This window comes from Chiloscyllium plagiosum, unplaced genomic scaffold, assembly GCF_037043375.1.
Source record: "Chiloscyllium plagiosum isolate Xiang-an unplaced genomic scaffold, Cpla_swu_hap1 HiC_scaffold_31, whole genome shotgun sequence".
NCBI classification, from domain to species: domain Eukaryota; kingdom Metazoa; phylum Chordata; class Chondrichthyes; order Orectolobiformes; family Hemiscylliidae; genus Chiloscyllium; species Chiloscyllium plagiosum.
The window spans coordinates 14,097,191-14,118,906 of record NW_028270169.1 but is presented as its reverse complement, the minus strand read 5'-3'; the positions used below and the strand labels follow the sequence as shown (position 1 = coordinate 14,118,906).

General features: G+C 42.9%; 1 protein-coding gene across 8 annotated transcripts in view; it reads left to right on the top strand.

The window, feature by feature from the left end:
- Window positions 1–5,761, top strand: part of nf1a (neurofibromin 1a) — a 334,390-nt gene extending 328,629 nt beyond the window's left edge. For 5 of the 8 annotated variants that reach the window (XM_087977264.1, XM_087977266.1, XM_043718246.2 and 2 more), the window contains 2 exons: window positions 1,137–1,190; window positions 4,266–5,761. In XM_087977264.1, coding sequence (XP_087833390.1) covers window positions 1,137–1,190; window positions 4,266–4,408 — 197 coding nt within the window. In that variant the 3' untranslated portion in view covers window positions 4,409–5,761. The remainder of the gene's footprint in view (window positions 1–1,136; window positions 1,191–4,265) is intronic. The other 3 variants (XM_043718254.2, XM_043718251.2, XM_087977265.1) reach the window with 1 other exon arrangement.
- The last annotated feature ends 15,955 nt before the right edge of the window (window positions 5,762–21,716 follow it).

Sequence of the window (21,716 nt, the reverse complement as noted above, 5' to 3'; positions counted from 1 at the left end):
TTGCGGTACACCACTAGTAACTGAACTCTAGGATGAACATTTCCCGTCAACCACCACCATCTATCATCTTTCAGCAAGTCCATCTGATCCAAACCGCGAAATCACCCTCAATCCCATGCCTTCAGATTTTCTGCAAAGAGTTCGGCTTTAAGGAGTGCCTTAAAGGAGGAAAGCATGGGGCAATACAAATATGTTGGAAATGTCAACAACTAATGATCCAGCAATCCAGGCTCATTCTCTCTGTTCAAATCCCACCATTGCATCTGAAGAAATGAGTACGTAAAAAGCTCATCTTAAGGGATGAGCTCTTAAAGGAAAAGGGGATGGAGAGGTGCTGGGCAGGTGTTCCAAAGCTTGGTGCCTAGGAAACTGAAGATTTAAAATTGGGGCTGTTGGCTTCAGTGGTGAGTTAGAGAGCAGTTGTCTTGGAAGGCTGCAGGACTTGAAACAATTAGGGGTAGGAAAGGGCAAGGCCAAGGCCATGGAGACCTATTAAAACAAGAGACTTTCAGAATCTAGTGTGTTGCTTGTCTGAGAACCAGTGTAGATATTGAGCTCAGAGAAGTTAGAGAAACAGGACACCGTGCAAGTTCAGATACCGACAGCAGGGTTTTGGATAACTTCAAGTTATGAATGGTAACTAGAGGTGTGTTGAGATCATCCCAAAGTGCACAAAGACATGAACAAGGTTAGCAAGTTTAGAGCGTGTTCATTGAGAAGAATTGATTGATCTTCAGTGAGCATTTCTCCCCAGATTTCAATTTGCCTCAACTTCAATTGTGGATTAAGATGTAAGCCCTTAATGAACATGGATAACCAATTAAATTGGACTGAGGCCACAAATTCTCACATGCTTAATGTAAAGAGAGAGGTACTCTCCCTCGAAATATCGAACACCAATTTATTGTGTTTTTCATTTTGCTGCTTCAAATCAAGTAGCTTTTATCATTTCATTGACATGGCCCAGGCTTACAACAATGCAGGTTTTCAGTTGAATAGCAATTTTAATAAAAAATATTCTGGGTTGGTCAGTGGTGGCAAAGGGATGTGACATTTTTAATGTTTATCCAAAATATTCTTTCATTCTCATCACCATTCACTTTGTTTTTTCCCCCTCTCGCCTTGTTTCCATGAAGCTTCTCTACCTTGCTCTAAATCAGCAGTTTTCATGCAGACACACTATTCCAAAGGTACTTTTATTTTTAATTTTTGTATAAAGTGCTACCATTTCTTAACTCTCTCAGACCTATAGGATTAGATTGCATATGATGTACTTCCAGTATGCCATTTTGACGTTGGGTGGAGTGAACGATCCGAAAGCCCACTCAAGCTTGTTTGTTTTATTTTTCTTCTCTGTATTGTTTGGTTCCTAATCTGATTAGAAACCGCAGTAAAAATAAGATGTTACAACAAGCGTCTCACAATGAGTTCTTTGCAAATATCATTTATGCAGGATTAAGACCTGTTTCATTATGCTGTTTTTCAAATGCATTGTACTGAGGAGATTAGAAATCTTGTTATTAAAAACAGAAACTGCTGGAATTACTCAGGCCAGGCAGCATCTGTGGAAATAATGTATCTGGTTGAGAGTCCTGATGAAGTGTCACCAACCCGAAACATTAAATGTTTCTCTCTCCATAGCTGCTGAATATTTCTCGTATTATCCTCTTTGAATTGCTATTTTGCAGCCATTGTTTTGATTGCAGTTTTGTTTAAACAGCTAAACAGAAACTACATAGCCCTCAGCCTGTGAGTTGGATAGATGTGGCACAAATAGTCTAAATCAAAAACTCTATCTAAAAATATTCAAATAACCCAACATTTTCATTTTTAAACTATACAAAGGTTTTTTTTCTAATGTTTAAGGGCGTTGTCCAATCCCTGTACAATTTGAGGGGTTTTCACTTGGCTTTTTTTTGTTTCTGCTCAGTCCTTTTCTACTGGAAGGATGTGTGTCAGATTATTTGGTTGTTAAATAATTTTGACCTAAACAGTGTTACTGAAATATGATAAACTGTTAATCTCTATGCTTTAAGTGTGTATGTATGGAGTGGGGTGTTACAAATTAAATACTGTACATGCCCTAATTGATCAGGCTGTAACTCAGTCTTCATGGCTATAATCATTCCAGGAACTATTTTAATCTCTCAAGCCTGGGATATAGGAAATGTGGAGGACAGCAACAAAACACAGGAAGAGGCAAGCAGGTTTGCAGAATGGATAAATAGATGATGAATAACATACAATGTTGGGTGGAGTGAACGATCCGAAAGCCCACTCAAGCTTGTTTGTTTTATTTTTCTTCTCTGTATTGTTTGGTTCCTAATCTGATTCATCTTGGTAGGAAGGTTGGTGAGACTGCTTGCTTCGGTATTTAGAGACTAAGTAGGCAAAGGGAACAGATCTGAGAATAAAGATACAAAAATAAGATGATAAAGGCATATCTTCAACATGACAACAACGACCAAAAGATTTACTGGCTGTGAAATGGTTTGAAACATCGTGTTCTGAAACCTGCGCAAGAAATGTAAATATTTGTTTCAGATTACAAAAATTAGAAATGGATACTGATAAGGCCATAGCCTTAGCCAACATGCTATTTGGCCTCATCTCTGACAAAACCAAATCCAAAGGAAGGGAAGTAAAGCTTGTAATCTGCGCAGTTCTGGCCTCACAGGACAACTTCTTACAAAGGATGACTCCACCCCATCGATTTTCAAGCTGTTCATTGCACATTTGCAAATGTTCTTTTAATCTACCTAGATGGTGTCCTGTATGATCAATTCCCATCCAAAACGTGAATGCAAGAAACATCAGCACAATCCTGCTTCTAAAAGTGGGCTCCTTGTCAATTTCATCTAGGTTCAGGTTCAGTTACCATTCTGTGTGGTCTTGGTGTCATTTTAACATTTGAGTAGTCTAGCTGCAAGAGCCACCACCTGTGTTGCCTGCACAAAACCAAAACATCCCATTGTCAACCTGTGGAATTAGTGATAATCGTGAAATAAGTTCTGTGTTGTCTCATCCTAAGAGGCCTGTGGGTTTTCATTTTCTTATTGTGTTGCACTTAGCCTCTTTGAGTAATGGAAAATGTACACTAATGAATTAGTGGCTGTTAATTCAATACTTTGTGCGGGAATATCTCGTCACTCTCCCTACCCCAGTGGTGGTTTCCTCCCCTCTAGACTAGAAGGCCCGTACTGAAGTCCACCTGTCCTAGAGATGTGTCATAGCATTTCTGCACAGGATGATTTCTTTATATAAAAAAAACATTCCAACCCACATCCAACAGTGGATCTAAATGTCGACACTTTGCAAAAATATCACATTTTCTGACTGACCACTTTATTTGATGTGTTATCGAGCAATCATTTTGGACCAATATGTCAAGAATAGCTTTCAGGAATCTTCCAAAACAAAATAAATTAGGTGGCTGAATAATAAACAAAATAATATTAACATAATAAATTAGGTGGCTGAATCAACAGAACTTGCTTTCATTTGACTAACATCTTCAGCTTTAAATCAACAGATCTCAGCAAGGTGCAAATCAGCGAATCATCTTAACCCCTGGTCAGTGTTAGTGACCATTATTAAACATTGTGTGAGAGAACATTGTGATGAGCCCTCCACAGTCAAATAGCTTGCCATCTTGAGTGAAAAATGTTAAATCTGCTATTTTCCATTATGAAGTCCAGAAACAGCAGGAGATTGTACATATTTTGGTGATTTATCACTCCACCATGTTATTGAATCTGTACCACATTCCCTGTGAAATGCAACCTTGCAAGCACAGCTGGGGAGGGCGCAATCTGTACTTGAGTTAAGTAGCAGAGGATTGCCAGTATGTATCATAACTGATTGATGTAAATTTGCATCTTCGGGGTGCAAGACCTGGAGCTGTGGAATTTTTAACAGCTCAGGGTTCAAGCAGTTTGCCCATACACCAGCTTCACACATGTTAATGCCCGAGTGTTGTCCCGCTGGAATACAGTTGTATTTTGATGTTTGTATGAGCTTGTAAAGAAGCACACCTTGGTGTGATATCTGCTGAGATGTAATTCTGGGCGACATGTCCTAATGGTCATCTTCCATCTGTGGGTAGGAGGACACAGATACAGCTAACATGTCCTAGGGATTTGACTGACAATCATGTAGCTGCTATATCCTTGATATTCTACCAGGTGTCGGGCAGTTTTTAAAACCGGCGAAACATTATTTTGAAGTGAATAACTTTTGCCGTGTGTATTTCTGTGACGTTCCAGGAATCGATAAAGAGAATGTGGAGCTTTCGCCTACATCGGGACACACCAACAGTGGGCGAATCCGCCATGGATCTGCAAGCCAAGTGCAGAAACAGCGTAGTGCTGGCAGCTTCAAGCGCCCCAGCATTAAGAAGATCGTATGAAGTGTTTTCGGACTGACCCATCAAATCTTGTTGGACTTTGCCGAGGTGAAGCCCCCTACCCTCCCCCATCCTCAAGAAAGAACAAGCTTCTGTTCCTGCCATATCAAATAATATGCTGCCTGACGATCAACAACAACTGAAAATTGCCCCTGCTACCTACTTCAATTTTTCTTTCTTGTAACCAGTGTTTTCCGCAGTGTTTCCAGAAAGTTGTCCTGGTTTGGAGAATATGAAGTTTCGAAAGGAAACGTATATTTTTATTTGGTTACCTGGCATCTTTGTTTGGGGGTGGGATTGAGGAAGTGAAAAAGGCACTGAAATTCTTATCAACACTGTTAATAGTTGTCAAAAAAAAACATGGAAGCCATTAATTGCAGAAAGGAGAGTTCTAACTTATTTGCCTTTTATATAATCATGAAAAGTGCTTTGCTGTTTGTGCACTTTTCAGCAATCTACAAAGTGGCTTAATGGGTAGGAATTAATCAAATCCATTGGTGATTTTTGCTCTGAGGAGATCTCCCTATATTTCACAGAAGAAACCTTTAAGCTGTAGGTACCGTAACCAACCACCATGTTTAAAGCACATTTAACACACAAGTTAGGTTCATTGCAGCAATCATAGAAACTGTACATAACCATTGCATTTATTTTACTGATTCCGCAAATAACAAAGACGTTGTCTTTTTTATATTTGTTTACAGTCCTGGAAAAACTATGAATTAAAAATATGATATGCAAGAACTTTGCCAAAACAGATAATTATTACAACAGAAACTTAGTATTAATTTTGTGGTATTCAGCAAATGTGACTCCTTTAGGGACAATTGTGTAGCAGTCATTGTGTTACAAAAAATGAAACAGCAACAATATCTTGTACGATTAACAATTCGTTTCAGTGTGGTCTTAAGAATGGTGCCCTAGAGACAATACTGTCCACAGTTGAATGCTGATTAACCCAGGGCTAGCTGAGGCTGATGTCACTTTCCTGGATTTAGTTTCTGGGTCGGGGTCTCTGACACGTGTGCACACGCACAAACGATCTACAAATCAAAAGTGTTTCTCTCAGTCAATGTTATGCAACAGACCTTATTGCAAGAAGTCACTGCTAGTGTTGGCCACAGATTTTTTTTAAACTGCAGTACGTTTATCTGTAAATAGTTTTTGTGTAAAATTGACAAAGGTATATTTACTACACTGTAAATACATGTGATGATATATTGTATTATTTTGCTTTTTGTAAAGCAGTTAGTTGCTGTACATGTATAACATAACAAAATTTGATTATTCTAGTGTCAGTAATGTTAACTTCTCTCTTCCCTTCCGTTGCATTTTATGTCATTAAAAAGAAACAAAAGAAAAGACTGTGTACTATTACTTACAGATCTCATTGGCTAAATTACCTTGACAAAAGAAGTACAGTTTTAAACATTTAGTCCCATTATGATTTCTCAAAGTTTTGATCCGATGTAGGACCAAGAGGTGCTCGCATAGTGCTGATTTCATTGTACCAGTAAAATCTGGAATCATAAAAGAACTGGCCTAATGATAAGCCATAACCACTGTCAATTGCCCTAAAAACCCACTTAATTCACAATTAACCTTTGGGAAAGGAAACGTGTCATCCTTTGGCTGATCTGGCTGACGTTTGACTCGACCAATATCAATATAGTTGACTTTTAACTGCTCTCTGAAATGGCTTGAGTAACACAATCAAATCAAAAGCATCCAGGATGGGCAACAAAGTTGGACCTGGCAAATGATATCCATATCTCATAAAAGAATAAAGCAAAAAAAGCCCAGTGATTATGATACCATTTCAACTGTATTGACATTAGTCAGTACCTGTTTCCTGTACAATATTTTGGTGAGGTATGAGGTTTACAGTGATTATTCTAAACAGTGTTTGTTCTATAAAAGGAAAGGAAGATTGATAATGTTTTCCACAAGTGTTTCTATCAGCACAAGTTGCTGATGAGAAGAGACCATGACCTAATAATTTCACCCTCTGCCAGCCTGATTTGATCTGTTGTAAAAGACTGATTGAATTGTTGCATCGTTGTTGATCCTGAAGCAGTGTGAGGAGAACTTGGAGTGATGGAGACCTTTGGGGACTAAGGGTCCAAAGTTACCTGTATCCTCCAAATCTTGCTACACCACCATGTACCACATGACAAATTAATCACTCAAATCCTCAGATATTTGTGAAACAAGTCTTAATTGATTTTCAGTTAGCACTGGAGTACAATGTCAATTCACAGTATTTCTTTTCCTGTTCTTTATGGACAGCTTGCGTACAACTTTGTAAAATCAGAGTGCTCTTTAAAATTCTGTAAAATGTTAAAGTTTGCTCCCGTCCCCAAGCTTATCATTCATGCAATGCATTTGTACTTGAACCACTTTATTTTAGGTTTGCAAAATTGATGAGGAAAAAGATGCTGCAGCATCAAAATAAGATTTGATCTTTTTGGCAAAACTGCTTTTCTCATCTCCGGACTTCTATTTCTTCTCCTTTGTAAGCTGAAAATGAATGTTCCTTAGACGAAAGTGAGTACTGCAGATGCTGGAGATCAGTGTGGTGCTGGAAAAGCACAGGAGGTCAGGCAGCGTCCGAGGAGCAGGAGAGTCGATGTTTCGGGCAAGAGCCCCTCATCAGGAATCCTTGTCTGACGCAGTCTGTATTTAATTTACATGCAGTGTGTGCAAACAGTTCTCCTATTGCAGTGCTCCTCATCACAGGACAAGGGTTGTAAAAGCCACATTGTTAGTGAGAAAAGATCAGGTGGACATGTCCATGGATGTTAAACAAGCTGGGCAGGAGCATGGCAGATACAGTTCAATATAGAGGAATGAAAGCCAACATTTTGAGTGGAGAAATAAACCTCAAGGTCTGGAACCAAATTCATAATTTAACATGTGAGACAAGAATGTTTCTTTAAAAAGCATTTGGGTTTTACAAATAGGAAATCTGAACACGAGGTAAGTGATCACAATTAATCTCTGCCATGGATGGGCCACAGATGAATGCTGTGTGAAGATCTGCATGCTACACTGTGGAAATGACATCTGTCAGCAATTCCTCAGAATTGATGATAATATGTGGCAGGTGGGTTGAAGCTGTAAACTACTGAGAAGCCAAAAGAAGTCATAGAATCCTGACAGTGTGAAAACAGGCCATTTGGCCCAACAAGTCCATACTGACTCTCTAAAGAGAAACCCACCCAGACCCATTCCTCTGCCTTATTATTCCATATTTTCCCTGACTAATGCACCTAACTAAACACTCCTGAGCACAATGGGCAATTTAGCATAGCTAATTCACCTAACCTGCACATCTTTGGACTATGGGAGGAAACCCATGCAGACACTGGGAAAATGTGCAAACTCCACACAGACAGTTGCCTGAGGCTGGAATTGAACCTGGATGGCTGGTGCTGTGAGGTAGCAGTGCTACCCACTGAGCTATCGTGCTGGCTATTGCCCAGAGGCAGTACATTGTTGCTTGGGGAATTTAAATTTGTAGTTTCCTTCTTCCAGTTGTTGATGCTACAACTCATTGTTGAGTCGCAGAGCCTCTAAGTGGTTTGTGTCTTAATTAGGAGGTGTTATGCTTGAGTAGTCAACAGCTTTCCCTCCTAGTACATATATCAATGTCTTCATGCTTTTCAGTGATGTTGTCTACCCTTAACCTGTTCCTTTGACCACCCTGGCCGAAGAGGACCTGCCTCAGGAGGCCGGTTTAGGTGTCTGGACACACTGGCCCATCCATAAGAAATGATGTTAACGCCATGAAGACTGTCCAGCACCAAAAAAGAATGTGAACCTCTGATGCTAATCCGAATGGAATTATTGAGAATTAAACTTCTAAGATGTATGCTGCTGCCTCCTTCAGGAAGAAATGCAGCTCAGTGGTAGAATGCATGTTTTGCACGGATAAACTCCAATATTTAATCGCTAAATAAAAATCTGTGGAGATACCAGAGACTTGTGAGTCAGAGAATTATTGATGATAAGGCTGTGTTGAAAAGATCCATGATTGATAAGGGTGTCAAAGGGTTTGGGGAAGAGAGGAAGGTAGAAAATTCAGACCATAATCAGAAGCCCCATGCTGTCATAAAATGGCAGAGCAAAGCCTGTTGATCTTAATTTTCATATTTTTTGAACTGTCAGGTGTTCAGTGCTGCTAAAAGGATGCCTTCCCTATGTCTTTGCAACATTCTGTAGGACATTTGTCAAACCAACTTCATTGAAGCATCTGCTTAAAATGAAATCATAGTATTTGGCGGCATGGTGGCACAGTGGTTAGCACTGCTGCCTCACAGCACCAGAGACCCGGGTTCAATTCCCGACTCAGGCGACTGTGTGGAGTTTGCACATTCTCCCCGTGTCTGCGTGGGTTTCCTCCGGGTACTCCGGTTTCCTCCCACAGTCCAAAGATGTGCAGGTCAGGTGAATTGGCCATGCTAAATTGCCCGTAGTGTTAAGTAAAGGGGTAAATGTAGGGGAATGGGTGGGTTACGCTTCGGCGGGTCGGTGTGGACTTGTTGGGCCGAAGGGCCTGTTTCCACACTGTAAGTAATCTAATCTAATCTAATCTATTTTGCACAATTCAGTAAAGCAGATTAACATGAATCATTGTTTATCTGAATCCTGGTTCATAAATCAAGTTGAGGAATTTTTTTTTTGAAAATTTCTTCATGGGATGTGGGTAGGCCAGCATTTATTACCCATCCCTAATTTAACAGGAGAAGACAGTGGTGATCTGCTTTCTTGAGTCACTGGGCATTGAGCAATAGGGATACTCGTAGTGCTGTGCGGAAGGGACTTTCAGGATTTCAGTTCCACGGTAGGTTGATGCGTGGCTTAGAGGACAAGTTACTCGCATGTATCTGCTGCTCTAGTAGATCGGAATTTTTGTAGGTTTGAAAGGTGTTGCAGTGCATCTTGTGGGTGATGCATATTGCTGTCACTGCATCAGTAGCAAAGGGAGGAAATGTTCAAAGTGTTGAAAGAGGTTTCAAATCAAATGGGCTGCTTTACCCTGGATGCTGTCAAGTTTCTTGTGTTGTTGGAACTACACTCATTCAGGCAAATGGAGAGTATCCTCCTATACTTCTGACTTGTGCATACTGGATTGACAGTAGGAAGACAGGAGATGAATCATCCCACCACTGACATGCTGTTGTAGCCACAGTATATTTATATCTGGATCAGTTGAGTTTCTGGTCGATGGTTAATAGTTCTGGATTCAGTGATAGTAATATTACTGAAAGTCATGGGGAGATTATTCAATTCTATCTTCATTGCGCTGTTTATTCATTTGTATCTTGATGGGGATAATTAGTAACATGTAAGTGGTAACTAAAACCATACTGCACATTGGTCCAACGCTGGGTGATGTTCAGCTTTACTGCAAATAGATTCAAGCAGCTTCAGTATCTGCAGAGGTGAATGATGCTGGACATTGTGCAATTACCAGTGAATGTCTCCACTTCTAACCTTGTGACACATCTCTGACTCTTATGACACAGGCAATTATTTGAAGCAGCTCAAAGGTGCTTGGGCTTAGAATTCTATCCTAAGAAACTAGAAGACTTTTGTATAATGGCAGTGTCCCGACCTCTCAATCAGAAGGCATGTGTTCAAGTCCCATTTGCCCCAGAGATGAGTTGCAGCATAACATCTCTAAACAGGTACATTAAATTATCTATCCTGTGGAACTCCTGCAGAGATGTTCTGAGACAGCAAGAATTGATCTCCAATAACCAGTCAGTTTCCCTGTGATTGGTATGTCCCAATCAGCACCAACCTATTCCCCCAAATCCTGTTGATTCCGGTTTGCTCAAGGTCCTTTCTGCAATGCTTGGTTAAATGTTGCCTTGGTGTTAAGGGCAGTCAATCCCTCCTCACCTCGAGAATACAATCCTTTGGTACATGTTTGAACCAAGGCTGTAAGGTGGTCAGGACCCAAGTGGTCCAGCACATAACGAAACTGGGTGTCGTTGAGTGGTTTATTGGTGAGCAACTGTGTCAAGAATCTACGTAGCTCTGCTGTAATTTTATTTAATGATCCCATCGATCTCCACTGCTCTCTAGGGAAGACAATTCCATAGACTGAAAGAGATCACGTTCTGAATAGGAGAGTCCTGTTTATTTTTGAGCTGTGATTCCTCAGTTCAAGTGTCCCTCAAGGGGAAACAGTCTTTCAGCATCTATCCCATTACATTTCCTCAGGATCATATGTTTCAATGAGATCACGTCTCATAGAACATAGAAGAATACAGCACAGTACAGGCCTTTTGGCCCTCGATGTTGCGCCGATCCAAGCCCACCTAACCTACACGAGCCCACTATCCTCCATATGCCTATCCAATGCCCGCTTAAATGCCCATAAAGAGGGAAAGTCCACCACTGCTATTGGCAGTGCATTCCATGAACTCACGACTCGCTGAGTTAAGATCCTACCCCTAACATCTGTCCTATACTTACCACCCCTTAATTTAAAGCTATGCCCCCTTGTTAAAGCTGACTCCATACGTGGAAAAAGGTTCTCACGGTCAACCCTATCTAAACCCCTAATCATCTTGTACACCTCTATCAAGTCACCCCTAAACCTTCTTTTCTCCAATGAAAACAACCCCAAGTGCCTCCCTTTCCTCATACGATCTTCCTACCATACCAGGCAACATCCTGGTAAACCTCCTCTGCACCCGTTCCAGTGCCTCCACATCCTTCCTATAGTATGGCGACCAAAACTGCACACAATACTCCAGGTGCAGCTGCACCAGAGTCTTATACAATTGCAACATGACCTCAGGACTCCGGAACTCAATTCCTCTACCAATAAAAGCCAGTACGCCATATGCCTTCTTCACCGCACTATTTACCTGGGTGGCAACTTTCAAAGATCTGTGTACATGGACACCAAGATCCCTCTGCTCATCCACACTACCAAGTATCTGACCATTAGCCCAGTGCCCCATCTTTTTGTTACTCTTACCAAAGTGAATCACCTCACACTTAGCTACATTGAACTCCATTTGACACCTTTCTGCCCAGTTCTGAAGCTTATCTATATCCCACTGTAACCTGCCACATCCTTCCTCACTGTCAACAACTCCTCCGACTTTCGTATCATCCGCAAACTTGCTCACCCAACCTTCTAGCCCCTCCTCCAGGTCATTTATAAAAATGACAAACAGCAATGGTCCCAAAACAGATCCTTGCAGAACACCGCTAGTAACGGCACTCCAAGATGAACCTTTACCATCAACTACTACCCTCTGTCTTCTTCCAGCCAGCTAATTCCTAATCCAAACCTCCAACTCACCCTCCGTATTTTTTGAAGTAGCCTACCATGGGGAACCTTATCAAACGCCTTACTAAAATCCAAATACACCACATCTACCGCTTTCCCCTCGTCCACCTCCTTAGTCACCTTCTCAAAGAATTCAATAAGGTTTGTGAGGCATGACCTGCCCTTCACAAAACCATGCTGACTATCCTTGATCACATTATTCCTATCCAGATGTTCATAAATCCTATCCCTTACAATTCTCTCTAAAATGTTGCCCACAACAGAAGTGAGACTCACCGGCCTATAGTTACTAGGGTTATCCCTACTCCCCTTCTTGAACAAGGGAACCACATTTGCTAGCCTCCAGTCTTCTGGCACTACTCCTGTAGACAACGAGGACATAAAAATCAAGGCCAATGGCTCTGCAATCTCCTCCCTTGCTTCCCAGAGAATCCTAGGATAAATGCCATCAGCCCAGGGACTTATCTATTTTCACCCTTTCCAGAATTTCCAACACCTCTTCCCTACATACCTCAAAGCCATTCATTCTACTTAATTGTGACTCAGTATTCACATCGGCAACAATGTCCTGTTCCTGAGTGAATACTGACAAAAAGTATTCATTCAGTGTCTCCCCAATCTCTTCAGCCTCCACACGCAACTTCCCACTACTATCCTTGACTGGACCTATTCCTACCCTAGTCATTCTTTTATTCCTGACATACCTACAGAAAGCCTTAGGGTTTTCCCTAATCCTACCAACTAAGGACCTTTCATGTCCCCTCCTTGCTGCTCTTAGTTCTCTCTTCAGATCCTTCCTGGCTACCTTATAACTCTCAATCGCCCCAATTGAACCTTCACGCCTCATCTTTACATAGGCCGCCCTCTTCCATTTAACAAGGGATTCCAATTCCTTATTAAACCACGGCTCCCTCACACAACCCTTTCCTCCCTGCCTGACAGGTACATACTTATCAAGGACACTCAATAGTTGCTCCTTGAACAAGCTCCACATATCAATTACGCCCTTACCTTGAAGCCTATTTTTCCAAGCTACGCATCCTAAGTCATGCCTCACCGCATCATAATTTCCCTGCCCCCAGCTATAACTCTTGCCCTGCAGTGCACACTTATCCCTCTCCATCACTAGAGTAAAAGTCACCGAATTGTGGTCACTGTCCCCAAAGTGCTCACCTACCTCTAATTCTAACACTTAGCCTGGTTCGTTACCCAGAACCAAATCCAGTATGGCCTCACCTCTTGATGGCCTATCTACATATTGTGTCAGGAAACCCTCCTGCACACATTGGACAAACACCGACCCATCTAACAAACTAGAGCCATAGCTTTCCCAATCAATATCAGGAAAGTTAAAGTCCCCCATAACAACCACCCTATTACTTTCACTCTTCTGAATCATCCTCGCAATCCTTTCTTCTACGTTTCTAGGACTATTGGGAGGCCTGTAAAAAATCTCCTAACAGGGTGACCTCACCTTTCCTATTCCTAACCTCAGCCCAAACTACCTCAGATGGCGAGTCTTCATCCATCATCCTTTCCACCGCTGTAATACGATCTTTGACAAGCAATGCCAGACCTCCCCCTCTTTTACCCCCACCTCTGACCCTACTAAAACATTTAAACCCTGGAACCTGCCACAGCCAATCCTGTCCCTGTTCTACCCATGTCTCTGTAATAGTCACAACATCGAAGTCCCAGGTACCAACCCTTGCTGCAAGTTCATCTACCTTATTTCGTATACTTCTTGCATTGAAGTATACACACTTCAAGCCACTTTCCTGTTTACAGGCACCCTCCTTTGAGATTGATGCCATGTTCCTAACCTCCCTACACTCCAGGTCCTGCACCCTAAAGCTACAGTCTAGGTTCCCATGCCCCTGCAGAGTTAGTTTAAACCCCCCCAAGAGCACTAGCAAACCTCCCGCCAAGGATACTGGTGCCCCTCAGGTTCAGGTGTAGACCATCCTGTTTATAGAGGTCCCTCCTTCCCCAGAAAGAACCCCAGTTATCCAAATACCGGAATCCCTCCCTCCTGCACCATCCCTGTAGCCACGCATTTAACTGTTCTCTCTCCCTATTCCTCGACTCTCTATCACGTGGCATGGGTAACAAACCAGAGACAACAACTCTGTTCGTTCTAACTCTGAGCTTCCAACCCAGCTCCCTGAAAGCCTGCCTAACATCCTCAGCCCTCCTCCTACCTATGTCATTGGTGCCAATGTGGACCACGACTTCGGGCTGCTCCCCCTCCCCCTTAAGGACCCGGAAAACACGATCAGAGACATCACGTACCCTTGCACCTGGGAGGCAACATACCAAACGTGAGTCTCTCGCCCCCACAAAACCGCCTATCTGTGCCCCGAACTATCGAGTCCCCAATTACTATTGCTCTGCTCTTCTCCACCCTTCCCTTCTGAGCAACAGGGACAGGCTCCGTGCCAGAGGCCTGAGCCCCATTGCTTACCCCTGGTAAGTCATCCCCCCCACAAGTATCCAAAACGGTATACTTGTTCTTGAGGGGAACGGCCGCAGGAGGTCCCTGCACTGGCTGCTTCCTCCCAGTCCCCCTCACTGTCACCCATCTGTCTGCAATCTTTGGAGTTACTACTTCCCTAAAGCTCCGATATATGACCCCCTCTGCCTCCCGAATGATCCTAAGTTCATCCAACTCCAGCTCCAGTTCCCTAACACGGTCTTGGAGGAGCTGGAGATGGGTGCACTTCCTGCAAGTGTAATCAGCAGGGACGTCCATGGCATCCCTCACCTCAAACATGTTGCAAGAGGAACATTGCACTGCCTTCACTGCCATCCCTCTAAAAGTAACCTTTTTTTTAAAAAAAAACTGGGTCTAAAGAATAGAACAAGCAAAATGCAGCACTTACCTACTTACCACAACGGGTCTTATTATTAGGTTAGAGGAGGAGGGCGGGTGGGAGGCACTACCTCTGTAGTGCCTCGGGTTCTTCTCCTGCACGCTTTTATAGGGAAAAAAACCTACCCGGCTGCCCCTCTGGTCTTCGTCACTTCCCCCTGCTGCTCCCACTCTTTCTGTGAAGAGAAAAAAAAACACCGCTGCCCGTTACCGGTAAGTAATTTTAAAACAAACTGTCTCACCTTAGCTGTTGCCTTCCGGGTTCCTTTACAATCTGCTGCTGCTCGCACTCAAAAATCTCCTTCTTCTAAACTTGCTAAACATTGGAGCAAGGGAGGTTCCCACACAGTGGTCTGCAATTCCAAATTATCATTGTGCCAAAGGCCATTCAGCACATCATGCCCACACCAACATGTGTCACTTGCTTTGCTACCACTTTGTGCCATATTAAATTAATCATCAAATAAATAAAGGTGAGCTTTTCTTTATTCTTGAACCTGCGTTTTACTCATTTTTCAGTTAGTAAATATTTGAATCATGAATTTGGATGCACCAAGATCCTGGCTGCAGCAAGCAAAAAATAACTCCTACATCCACAATTATTGGAGGTTTTGCTTTTTAATTATGTTAACTGTTTAATTTCTTTCAGAAGAATCTCTTCTCCAGGCCTATCCATATTGGTGATGCTGAATAGGATCACAACTCACTTCGACCCCCTCAATTGAAGTTTCTCTTCAGCTGTTGATCTTGACCGGAGTAAGCACAGGGATACACCCTCATGGCTGGAGAGAATGGTGTCTATCCCCTGAATTATATTGTCCCTGAACCACAACTATATTCCTGCTTCCTCTCTCTATTTTAGCAAGGTACTGGCTCATTCTCCCAGTCATTCCCACTCTAACCTGTACAGCTGTTTGACGATTGTAGGTTCCTGTCAAACTGTCCTCAGCATCTGCCTACCTGCCCCATCTGCAGTCAGTCGCACTCTCCTGTCTGTGGTCACAGACTGCATTTGAATTACTAGATCTGAGGATCGTGCCCCCCTCCACCCCCGCGAGAGGAGTGCCCAGTAAGCTATTCCCTCTCCTTGGTCTGGGTCAGAGTCTGCAGCTCAGATTCCAGCTTCTCAACTTGGTTCAGTGTTCTTCATGCTGTAAACACACTCCAGATGTGTTCACCCTGGATCACATTAGTGTCTTGTAGCTTCCAATGCAGTAACTGTCCTACTGCTATCTTATTTATTAATCACTCTTCATGTGGAGGTACTGGGGTGGACAGAGCCAGAAGTCAAACAACACCAGGTTTATTTAAAATTGCAAGCTTTCGGCATGTTGCTCTTCTTCGTCAGGTGAAGTGATGAAGTCTGTTGTTTGACTTTGGACTTAATTAATTGCTATAATATCCATGCTCTTTACAATTCATGGTCATTAATTTGGTTACACCTGTATCAATCCTGTACCCACTAGCTGTTTGAAAAATGCAAACTGAGCACTTTTTTCCCCTCGAGCAGATGATATAAAAATCTGAATACACATACAAATAGATTCAAGAACAATTTCTTTTCTGCTCTTTTAGAGTTTAAAATGGACATCTCAGATTTTAAATTTAATGTTGATCTCGCTCTCTGTGCACCTTCTCTACAATTGTAATGTTGTATTCCTCGCTCTGTTCAATTACCCTAATACACTTTGTTAAAAATCACACAACACCAGGTTATAGTCCAACAGGTTTAATTGGAAGCACGAGCTTTCAGAGGTCTACAACCACCTGATGAAGGAGCGGCGCTCTGAAAGCTGGTGCTTCCAATTAAACCTGTTGGACTATAACCTGGGGTTGTGTGATTTTTAACTTTGTACACCCCAGTCCAACACCGGTATCTCCAAATCATGACTAATGCACTTTGTACTACACACAAAACAAACCTTTTTGCTGTACCTAGGAAATTGAGACAATAATAAATCAAATCAAGATTGGAAATATTCACCAATGCCACTCACCATTCAGTTACTTTTCTGAACTCGTGTTACATTGTAGTTTGTAACATTTCTTCTGCTGCTGCTGCTGATCGGTGTTTCAGTCAACACCTCTCCTCTCCAACTCATCTCTCGCTCTGTAGAATCGACTCTTGCTGTAAACCTGCCTTACTGCACCTCTGTCCCCCTCTGCATGGAATCCCCAGTGTGAACCCATGTACCCGGGATATTAACCTGGAGTTCTAGACTCAGTGAAGTTACCGGTATGCCATTGCAAAATCAACCAATCCGGGTAAAAGAATGAAAAGCAGTGTTACAAAAGCCAGCAATGGCTTGATGGACTGAATGGTGTATTTGGTTCAGAACTTGGCCAATTGTTAGACTTGAGCATGGGGACGGAAGCTAAAACATGAAATACAAGGAAGAGCTGAACTCCACGCAGTTATGAAATGTTAACGTTGGTAATTCTGTTCACAATTATTTTGCAAACATAGCTATAATGTTGTACAGGCTTAAAAATTGGAAAACTGTATAAAGCAATTGAGCACACTGACACATGTACACTGCTCATGTGATAATATGTCAGCGTTTGTTGGCCAAACTAAAAACACAATCATCACTCAACACATGAAATCCGCACCTTCAGGTAATGGCAACAAATAGCAGGAGTTTCTGTAAACATTGTTGGATCCAAGATGGAAATGAGAAGTTGAGACCCTGCTTGATAGGTTACAATAGGGTCTTGAGTCACAAGATAGGAAAACAGAAAATAAAGGGCAGGACTAGGCCATTCAGCCCTTCAAGCCTATTCTGCCATTCAATATGACCAGTGGTTAATCATCCAACTCAGTAACCCACTCCTGCTTTCTGCCCCTTACCTTACGGTCCTGTCAATTCGATGAATCATATCTAACACCTTCAATGGTTTGCCCTCAACTGTTGGCTGTGACAGAATTACACAGACTCTCTGCTTTCTGGGTGAAGAAATTTTCCTTCATCTTCGTCCTCAATTAACTAACCCATATCTTGAATCTGTGACCTCTGGTTCTGGACTCCTCAGTCACTGGAAACATCCATCTTGCATTTACCCTGTCTCGTCCTATTAGAACTTTAGAGTTTTCTATGAGATCCACCTCATTCATCTCAATTCCAGTGAATATAATCCTAACTGATCCAGCCTTTCTTCATGCGTTAGTCCAGCAATCCCAGGAATCAGTCTGAGAAACCTTCGCAGGACTCCCTCCATGGCCAGCACACCCTTCCTCAGAGAAGGAGTCTGAGGCTGCAGAGATGAGATTCTGAGGCTGCAGTAGTTTCCATGGAACTCTATAACCGTTAGCAGCCATGAGGTTCCTTTACAACATGATAAGCATATTGTTTTGTGGGTTTTGACCTAACTGATCTTTGAGTCCAGATTTGTACTCCACAAAAGCAAATGAAAAGGTAAATAATTTAAAATTTCTAAAGGTTAAGCACTTTGCATCCATATTCCCAATTTCTGAACTCGCACACATTCCCCAGTTTGCATCACAACTACTGCTGCTTAAAGGCATTTACTTTCAGAACAGACACAATTCCATCAGTTCTCATCACCCTCTGGCACTGAGTAATGTGGCTGGTGGCCAGTGCTCCAGGTCTGCAAACACAAAGTCTTCAGCACTGCTGCCTCACAGTGCAAGGGAGCCAGGTTCGATTCTAGCCTCTGGCAACTCTCGGTGGAGAATCACAGAGCTGTCCAGCACGGAAACAGATGCTTCGGTCCATCCCAACCAGATATCCTAAATTAATCTCGTCCCATTTGCCAGCATGTGGCCCATATCCCACTAAACCCTTCCTATTCATATACCCATCCAGATGCCTTTTAAATGAAGTTATTGTACCAGTCCCCACCACTTACTGTGGCAGCTCATTCCATACATGCACCACCCTCTGTGTGAAAAAGTTGTCCCTTAAGTCCCTTGTACATCTTTCCCCTCTCACCTTAGACCTATGCCCTCTAGTTTTGGACTCCCCCACCCTAGGGAAAAGACATTGTCTATTTATCCTATCCATGCCCCTCATGATTTTTACACTTCAATAAGTTCACTCCTCAGCTTCTGACGCTCCAGGGAAAATAGTCCCAGCCTATTCAACTTCTCCCTGTAGCTCAAACCATCCAACCCTGGCAACATCCATGTAAATCTTTTCTGGACCCTTTTAAGTTTCACAACATCCCTTCCTATAGAATGGAGACCAGAATTGCACACAGTATTCCAAAAGTGGCCTAACCAATGTCCTGTACAGCCGTAACATGACTTCCCAACTCAATGCACTGACCAATAAAAGCAATCATACCAAACACCTCCTTCACTACCCTGTCTACCTGAGAGTCCACTTTCAAGGAGCTATGAACCTGCTCTCTAAGGCCTCTTTGTTCACCAACACTCCCTAGGATCTAATCTTTGACTGTTTAAGTCCTGCCCTGATTTGCTTTTCCAAAATGCAGCACCTCACATTTACTTAAACTCCATCTGCCATTTCTCGGCCCATTGGCCCATCTGATCAAGATCCCGTTGTAATCTGAGGTAACCTTTTTCGCTGTCCACTACACCTCCAATTTAGGTCTCATCTGCAAACGTACCAACCATACCATATCTTCACATACAAATCATTTATATAAATGCCAAAAAGCAGTGGACCCAGCACCAATCCAAGTGGCACACCACTGGTCACAGGTCTCCAGTCTGAAAAACAACCCTCCAACACCACTGTCTGTCTTCTACCTTTGAGCCAGTTCTGTATCCAAACGGGTAGTTATCCCTGATGTGATCTAACCTTGCTAACCAGTCTATCATAAGGAACCTTGTCAAATGCGTTACTAAATTCCACATGGATCACGCACACCACTCTGCCTTCACCAATTCTCTTTGTTACTTCTTCAAAAAACTTAATCAAGTTTGCGAGACACTATTACTCGCACACAATCTCATGTGGACTATCCCTAATTGTGGTTAGCACTGCTGCTTCACAGCGCCAGAGACCCAGGTTCAATTCCTGCCTCAGGCAACTGTCTGTGTGGAGTTTGCACATTCTCCCCATGTCTGCGTGGGTTTCCTCCGGGTGCTCCGGTTTCCTCCCACAGTCCAAAAATGTGCAGGTTAGGTGAATTGGCCATGTTAAATTGCCCGTAATGTTAGGTAAGGGGTAAATGTAGGGGAATGGGTCTGGGTTGGTGTGGACTTGTTGGGCCGAAGGGCCTGTTTCCACACTAAGTAATCTAATCTAATCAGTCCTTGCCTTTCCAAATACGTGTAAATCTTGCCTTTCTGGATTCCTTTCAACAACTTGCCCACCACTGACGTCTATAGTTCCCTGGCTTGCCCTTACCATCTTTCTCAAACAGTGGCACCACATTAGCCAACCTCCAGTCTTCCAAGCACCTCACCTGTGGCCATCAATGATACAAATATCTCAGCAAGGAGTAAGCAATCACTTCTCTAGCTTCCCACAGACTTCTAGGGTACACCTGATCAGGCCCTGGGGATTTATCCATCTAGTTGCATTTTAAGGTATCCTGCACCACCACCTCGATAATATGGATGGTTTTCAAGATGTCATTATTTATTTCCCCATGTTCTCCAGCTTCCATATCCTTCTCCTCAGGTATTGAGGCTAAATACTCATTTTGCAGCTACCCTATCTCCTGCGGTTCCACACACACAAGTTTGTACATTCTCTCCGTGTCTGTGTGGGTTTCCTCTGGGTTTCTTAGCACAATCCAAAGATGTGCAGGTTAGGTGGATTGGCCATGGGAAATACGGGGTTATGTGGGACTTCGGGTGGGGGATGCTTTTTGGAGGATTGTTACAGACTCGATGGGACAAATGGCCTCTCTCTGCACTATAGGGATACTAGTTTCACTACCAAGTCAGGTACTGACCTGATCTGAACTCATGCTGTTCACATTCCAGCTGGAAGCTGAAATTAACTAATGCTACACAGACCAGAATTTGTCAATGACATTAGATTAGATTACAGTGTGGAAACAGGCCCTTCGGCCCAACAAGTCCACACTGCCCCGCCGAAGCGCAACCCACTCATATCCCTACATTTACCCCTTACCTAACACTACGGGCAATTTAGTATGGCCAATTCACCTGACCTGCATATCTTTGGACTGTGGGAGGAAACCGGAGCACCCAGAGGAAACCCACGCAGACACGGGGAGAACGTGCAAACTCCACACAGTCAGTCGCCTGAGGCGGGAATTGAACCCGGGTCTCTGGCGCTGTGAGGTAGCAGTGCTAAACACTGTGCCACCGTGCCGACATTGTTTTCATCACTAACACACAAGCAACAATTTATTAAAATCGTCCTTATACCACAGGGGTGGTGTGTCTGCCACTGGGCCAGGAGGCCTGGGTTCAAGTCCCATCTGCTCCAGAGGTGTGTGATAACATCTCTGACCAGGTTGATTGGAAAATGAGTTTAAAAAAAAGTTCTCTGCTTGACTTTCTGTTTAGCTGTGTGTGTACAATTACACATGTTCAACACTAGATGGAGCACCTTGATCCATTTACCAAAATTTGGGAGATTTTTAAAAAATTGTGGGCAGCATGGTAAGGCCATCATTTATTGTCCATCCCTTATTGACCTTGAATTAGGTGGCTTGCTCAGTCATTCTGGAGTCACGTGTGGGCCAGGCTGACTAATAGACAGGAGGTTTCCTTTCCTGTGATGAGCCAGATGGGTTTTACAACAATTGATGATGATTTCACCGGCACCATCACTGAAACTAGCTTTCCATTCCAGAGTTTAGAGTACAACACAGAACAGGCCCTTTGGCCCACGATGTTGTGCCGAGGTTTAATCCTAATGTAAAATATAGTAACTTAATCTACGCACCCCTCAACTCACTGCTATCCATGAGCATGTCCAGCAGTCACTTAAATGTCCCCAATGACTGCTTCCACCACCATAGCTGGCAACGCATTCCATGCATTCACAACTCTCTGCGTAAAGAACCTACCTCTGACATCTCCTTTATTCCTTCCTCCTAATATCTTCAAACTATGATTCCTTGTACCAGTCAATCCTGCCCTGGGGAAAAGTCTCTGGCTATTGACTCTATCTATTCCTCTCATTATCTTGTACACCTCGATCAGGTCT